The 7,492-nt window shown below is 43.4% G+C and overlaps 1 protein-coding gene across 1 annotated transcript in view; it reads left to right on the plus strand.

Annotated features, from left to right (window-relative positions):
• rnf150b (ring finger protein 150b) overlaps positions 1 to 3,834 on the plus strand; it is an 18,629-nt gene extending 14,795 nt beyond the window's left edge. The window contains exons 4-6 of the mRNA XM_008436045.2: positions 178 to 274; positions 345 to 591; positions 1,397 to 3,834. Of these exons, the coding sequence (XP_008434267.1) occupies positions 178 to 274; positions 345 to 591; positions 1,397 to 1,515 (463 nt within the window). The 3' untranslated portion in view covers positions 1,516 to 3,834. The remainder of the gene's footprint in view (positions 1 to 177; positions 275 to 344; positions 592 to 1,396) is intronic.
• Positions 3,835 to 7,492: the final 3,658 nt, after the last annotated feature.

Consider the following 7,492-nt stretch of genomic DNA (forward strand, 5'->3'; position numbering starts at 1 on the left):
TATATATATATATATATATGTATGTATGTATGTATGTATGTATGTATGTATGTGTATATATATATATATATAATATGTGTGTAGTTAATTTGTGTGTTGGTGTTTCTTTCCCCCCCAAAGTGCTGGAAATGTTTGAACCCGTACCTTGAAAGTTCTTGAATTGTCCTGTATTTTCAGGCATCTGTTCCATAAGAGCTGCGTGGATCCGTGGCTGCTGGACCATCGTACGTGTCCGATGTGTAAGATGAACATCCTGAAGGCCCTGGGCATCGCTGTGAGTCCGGCTCCTCTCCGCTCCGGTTCCGTCTCATTTCAACGTTTAACCGTTTCCGTTTTCCTCCCAGCTGAACGCCGACTGCCTGGACGACCTCCCGCTGGACTACGACCTGGCGCTGGGCGGCGGCGTGGGGATTGGGGGAGTCGGCGCCCTGGCGCTGGAGGCCGGGGCGTCCAGCGACGGGACGCTGAGCGAGGGCGGGTCCTCGGTGGTTCTGGACCCCGGCGTCAGGCGGGTCGGGCTCCCGCAGGACTACCAGGACCCCGACCTGCTCAGAGACAGCCCCGTGACGGCCACCACCGACACACACACAGGTTGGACTGAGACTCTGCTGGGCGTCAGTCAGAGTTACACTGACACCCGGTGGCGGTTCTGGGGCATTACAGGATCAGAACACATTTTATTGTCATTGTGCAAGAGAGAAATTTAAAATGTAGCAACTCTGAAAGGCAAGTCAAATAAATAAAAAAATAGCATATCTCAGTAAATATAAATAAATAGAAACACACAAACAGCTGGGATGTTAAGAAAAAATAAATGTTGATCAGATGAATTATCTGTGTTCAGGGCAACAGAAGCTGTTAGAAACAGTTTTTTACTCGAGTTACTCCAGGTAGTAACAGAAGCTACATACTTCTGTTAAACACCTTATTAATGTAGCGCTTTAGCATTAGCTTCCAGCTAATGTTGTTGGAGCTCTTCAGCTTTAGCTCCAGTTTTTGCTAAATGCTGTGCTGTTGTAGCGCTTTAGTTTTAGCTTCCATTGAAAAGCTAATGTTATAGCTCTTTAGCTTTAGCTCCAGCATTAAATGCTGTGTTGTAGCGCTTTAGCATTAGCTTCTAGCTAATGTTGTTGGAGCTCTTCAGCTTTAGCTCCAGTTTTTGCTAAATGCTGTGCTGTTGTAGCGCYTTAGYWTTAGCTTCCATTGAAAAGCTAATGTTGTAGCTCTTTAGCTTTAGCTCCAGCATTAAATGCTGTGTTGTAGCGCSTTAGCATTAGCTTCTGCTAAACACCGTGTTGGTTTAGCGTCAGCAGGACTGATGTTTGTGGTGAGTGGAGCTAACGGTTGTTTGGCTGGTTCTGGTTCTGACTTCATCTTTATCTTCTTCGTCTTCCAGGTGAGCTGCAGCCAATGGCGAGCAGCGCCTCTGTGGCGTCGCTGGTCATCGCCGTGGAAACCGGCCTGTCGGACGAGGAGGGGTCCATGGATCGACCTCATCTGGGTGCCAAGTCCTGAGAACAGCCCAGCAGAACAGAGCCAGAACCAGGCCAAAATAAACAAGACCTCATTGAGCCAGAAGGTCCAGAGAGACTAGAACCATCTGACGTAAACGTGCTAACAGCCTGGTTCTGGATCGGGTCCGTCTGGTCCAGAACCACGAGACTCGACTGGGTTTGGATTCTTGGAGCTCAAAGGAAGCGGACGTGTTTCAGATTTCACCTTCGATCGTTCTTGGTTCTCTTCATCCCGACTCCGCCTGGTTCCGTCCCCAGATGATCCAGTTGGTTCTGTCAGCAGAACCAAATTATTCCTGACAGAACTCATCCGTCTGGTTTCTCCAGAGTTCTCTTTCACAACGAGTCTCTCCTTGCTCTGGTTCTGGTTCTCCAGATTCGGACCTCCTCTCTCTGACGTTTTGTATCGTCTGACTGAAAGACTTTGATCTGAACCGGACTCTGATCGACCCGGCAGTATTACTCCTGCAGTATTGAAGACCCGCCTCCCCCGTTCGGGTCGGTTGGCTCCTTGACCTCTGAACTTTCCCGAGTTTCGGTTTCAGTTCTTCCTCTGTCGTTTCTGGAGCGAAGCAGGAATCAACAAAGTTTATTTAAACCGTGAAGCACAGATGAGAGGAGGAAGATGATGAAGATGCTGCCTGGATCTCTGAATCGGTACCAGAACCGAACCTGGAGCCAAACGTTGAGTTTCTAAACCACGCGAGAGCGAAATCAACTCTTCATCTCCTTTAAGCTTCGGTTTCCGTCACAGGAACTCTCTGTGCTTTTGGACCACAGCGGGTTTCCTGTCGGGTTTAGGTTTCTTCTCAGGCTGCAGAGTTTTTATTGATCAATAAATTAATTGGAAATTCCTCGTAGAACCCGTTTGACGTCCTGTTGGACCACAGAGCACTTCCTGTAGTTTCTGGAGGAAATTACACCTCGTTTTGTTCAAACTAGTTCTTTACTATTTGGATATTCAAATAATTAATCAAACATTTGTTCAGAACTCTGATTGATCTGAGCCGTTTCTGATCATCCCCATCGGCTCCTCTGAAGCTTCATTTACGTTAATTAAACATAAAAACATTAAATCTGCATCAAACCGATAACTTGGAGGCTAAAGCTGATAAATTACCTGATATTTATGATGCGTTTCTGATGTCATGCAGCCCTCTCGTTGATGAAGTCGGTCTAAAATATAACTATATCTGATCAGAAATTAATTTGTAAAACGTAAAAGACGCTCAGATTGTTGGCAAAATGTCAAAATTCATCAAATTCACATTGAGAATAATCTATAATCTGTTGGGTTTTAGCACAAAGGAACCCGATATGAACTGGTTAAATGTAGTTCGTTGATTTAAAGGTTCCAGTTCCGATAAATTAAATCAGTTTCGCGATAAATGAAAGTTTTTGAGATTTTCTTGTGAATCTTTTCATGTTTTTATCTTCGATGGTTCAAACCGGCTGCAGCTTGGAGGATTAAAACAGCGGTGAGAACTTTTAATAGATTGCTCTCAACGGCCTCTTTAATCCCGTCTCGGGTTTGTTTTTAGCTTAATGCTAACGTCGCTCTGACTGTCGGGGTAATTTAGCGGTACCTCTCCAGAACCGTGTGGTCCGAAAGCACCTTCAGCGTTGCCTTGCTCCTCCTCCTCAACGCGCCTGCGCCGTCATCCTGCTGCCTTTTTCTACCTTTCACTCCTGACAATCCGCCGGTCTGCACCGCCACCGCGTTAATCCCCCCAGAAACACGGACTGCGAGTGAAAGGTTCCCGGTTCTGCCTGGACCCCGTTCCTCGTCCTGTAAATATGAAACGGGTCCACTTCGCTGTTTGCTCGCTCCGGACGTTTTCGACGAGGAAGAAAAAGATTGTCGTCTATTTTGATACCAGAGGAGACGTTTATTTTTGTAACGAAGCAGCAGAGACTGATTTATCGGCGCCGTCCGACCCGCCGGCAGCCCGGATGGTTCTGATCGGGCTGGTTTAGATGTTCAGTATTTGTGTAATTGTACATAAAAGCTTGTTGCTGTTTTTATTTCCAGAGCTTGTTTGGTTGAAACCTGGGAGGACTGAGCTGGATGGAAACGAAGAAGCGGAAATGAACAGTTTCCTCTGGTGTTGCTCTTCTGTTTCCGGTGGGTCCAGTTTCCCCTCACACTCTTTCTGGACTTCTTTCTTTGCTTCAGCAGGTTCCCGTTGTAAACACTAAGTAATTTATACTCTGTAAAATCGGAGAGCTCGTAAGAAATGACGAATTTGTACGGATTGTCTTGGACAATTTTCAGTGAGAAATGTTTTAATTAAAGTCACCTGCTTTGTGTTGTGAGTTTCCTCCTGTACAGAGTTTTTATTCCGTTTACTCGTCTTATTATTCTTATTTTGTATGCAAGGAAAAATTAAACAAATGGTTTTAAAACTAGAATAGAAATGACATGTATTGTCCCACAGCGGGGAAATCGAGTTATGTAGGTTCACACAAAAGATTGAAAAGCCTTAAAATATATAAAACCAGGATTAATAATAATATTCTTTACATTATGACATGAAAATAAWTCTGTGCAGCCATCAAAAATACCTGAATCCAAAGTTGAAAATTTGCTAGAACAAAAGTCAGATTTTTTAGATTAACCTGAAAATGTAAGTTTTCATTAAAAAAAACCCACAAATTTGCAAAGGATGAATAAAATACAGCAATTTCTTCGTATCTTGGTGTGAAAGTGAAGATGTAGCTTCATCCATCCAGGCAGCTGACAGATTAAACTGCCACAGATTGACAGATTAAACTACCACACACAACTACGTGGTACGATTTTTAGTTTTTTCTTGTAAATACAGATCAACTTATCTCCACTARCTGCACAATTAATTATTTTAGATTTACAATAGAAGCGAATCTCAGGAAATGTTGCATTTTGAAAATATAAGAGATTTGTTAACTATTTCAGTTTTCCTGAAAGATCTGAAATGACTTTTAGTATTTTTGTTTTTTAGCCTGGAGGAATTTAGCAGAAAATGCAGTGAGTGTAACTTTTCTCCAAGCTTAATTTGTAAAACATAAAGATCTCAAACCAACCTGAGCTGCTTTACAYGTTATGTACCAACAAGGTTCTGATTTATTTTTCCACTACAAACCTTGRATTTATCTTATATTTGTGTCTGAGACCAAAGACTTCTAAGCCATCCATCCATTTTCCTGCACCCTTGTCCCTCAGTGGGGTCGGGAGGGTTGCTGGTGCCTCTCCAGCTAGCGTGCCGGGCGAGAGGCGGGGTACACCCTGGACAGGTCGCCAGTCTGTGGCAGGGCAACACAGAGACACACAACCATGCACACACACACTCACACCTAGGGGCAATTTAGAGAGGCCATTTAACCTGACAGTCATGTTTTTGGACTGTGGGAGGAAACCGGAGTACCTGGAGAAAGCCCACCATGCACAGGGAGAACATGCAAACTCCATGCAGAATGACCGGGGCTGGGAATCGAACCCAGAACCTTCTTGCTGCAAGGCAACAGCTCTACCAACTGCGCCACTGTGCAGCCCAGACTTCTAAGCATTTGTGTTATTGAAGCTCTGATGTTGTACTGCTCAGTCTGTCCACGTGGGGGCGGCAGATAGTTAATTTCAGTATAATGGATCATTTTGTGATTAGAAGTTAAATCAGGAAATKTTTATTTTTCTACTTTATTCAAATAAATTAACAAATATCTCCTTTTTCACAGTAATGACGCAATAAATTTCTGACTCTAATAGAAACGACAAAAACTATTTYAAGTTATTTTTCTGTGTTTCATGAAACGTCCAATTAAATTTTTTTCAGATACTTTTTGCCATCAGGTTGGAAACGGTTAAAAAAACAAGTTTCCACAAATTTCAACATTTTGTTGAAGAAAAAGTATCCACTTTCACTTTAAAATCTCAAAATAGAAATAAAATGTTTTCTCTTTGAAAATGCCTTTAAAGAAAAATATTCCTTTAAAGTGAACCAAGAGTTAAAATKGTTCTTTGGGTGTTTTTTWAATTTTTTTTAAGTGCTTCAAGACATTTATTTTGAATTKCTGCTACATAAATAAACTGAATTTAATTGATTCCTGTTTAAGTGGTGCAGAGAAAAGTCGCATCTTCACTCTGGAAACGCGTAGCATCTCGTTTTCTCCCTTATCTGGACTGCTTGGCCTGTTGGGGCCCAACGCCAGGGGCCCAAAGGGTCACGGGGCCCCATGAGCTTCACCWGTAAAATGTCACAGAAACAGACCCCTGCTGACATCCAAGTGTGACACRTTTAGAGCTGAACTCCATCMACTSGATGTTAAAGGTTTCACATCATTTATAACCAGTTTTAAGGAGAAAAGACGCTTGAGAGGTCAGGAATCATCGCMGCAGCATTAMAAAGCTTAATATTAAGAGGTTTAGGAAGATGAATAATGGAGAAAWGAAAGGCAGAAGAGGAGGAGGAGCGAAGGCGGCTTTCTGCTCCTTCCCTGGTATTAATTTATTCAGCGCTGCTTCCTCTGGAGCAGAGAGGAGGAACGAGCAGGAGCAGCTGAGCGTTGGGTTTCYRCCGGCCGGCCGGGATTCCCACCATCAACCTCTGCTGATGCCTACGGAGCCTGAACAGGTACRAATTTACCAACATGCTTCTGAACAGACATTTTGTTTCTAGACTTGTAGTTTTGATTGTTGAGGGACCTTCATGGAGTCACATTTCTTACAAGATATTTGTTAAATATGTTTCCATCTCCCATTTAATTCAGATGAGTCAAAAAACACCTGAAGTGAAAACTTACTTGCAAAATTGGAAAAATTGCTTAAAACTTTGCTGTTTTTATGAGCCGTTCACTTCAACCGAACCGAGACCGAGGGTTGTATACGGACCAGAGTTCAGTTCCACATTCACACCTCCRCAATAGAACTGGATTTAGACAAACTAAAGTTTAAAGTGGATTAGATGGATCTGGTGTGAATGAACCCTAAAACAAGTTCTACAATGGTATAATTTCCCACCTACTAAAATATTATTAAATTGAATCATCATTAGTTGAAGGTTATCTATTTGAAGTTTGATTTTTCACTTTCTCCATCTGKTGTAGATCCTCGTTGGGATTCTGCCTGATTTTCAGCTGAACAAGCAGGAATAATAACAATGTCAACCCCTCTGAATGCCACTAAACAAAGAACCGATATTCTCCAGCTGGAACGTGATGTTCCAGAAGATGTGGAGCCTTCAAGCACGRATCCCAACGACAACTGGGGTACGGAGCCAAACTTCAACCTCAACTTCAATCTGAGCTCTCCGAGTAACCCTCGTCCCACCAAAGAACCCTCAAAGATGCATTCTGGGAGTAAAAAGGAAGATAAAAGTAAAGGAGGAGCAGCAGCTGCAGATTTTAACACCATTTCAGGACCAAGTGAAAAACCTAAGAGCAAAATCCCAACAGCTCAGATGACTGTGAAAGACAAAGTCAGCCAACAGCCGAAATCTCCAAACATTAAGCATTCCCCTTCACCCGAGGTACAAAGTCCCAAACCAACCGGTGTGGAGCTGAGGAGCAGCCAGAGATCTACAGAAAAGGTCAGAACTGAAACACCTAAAGCAGAATCCGTRAAGCCAGTGACTGYGTKGACGCCTGAGCCGACAACTAACTCTRCAAACAGCGTAACACCAAGCCGAAAGACGCAATCAAACAGGACCAATGAAGGTGGAAGAGAGATTCACCTTGAGACGCCACCAAAAACCCTGCARCTGCCTAAAAGCCCAAAGGTCCATAATCAAAAGGGAGATAAAAGCAGCATAAGCCCAAAGCTAACGACTCGAACCCCAACAATGACGGCCAAAATAAAAAAACCAGATCCAGGAAACTCGACTGCTGACCAAAAACCTCAAGGTGTTTTCACAACCYCAGGAGCCTCTCAGAAAGAGAAAACAAGGTCACCACTTCTCAGGACCAAACCCTCCCGAGTAACCTCTCTCAGTCCGAACCCATCCACT

Source organism: Poecilia reticulata, linkage group LG18 (genome assembly GCF_000633615.1).
Source record: "Poecilia reticulata strain Guanapo linkage group LG18, Guppy_female_1.0+MT, whole genome shotgun sequence".
Lineage (NCBI taxonomy): Eukaryota > Metazoa > Chordata > Actinopteri > Cyprinodontiformes > Poeciliidae > Poecilia > Poecilia reticulata.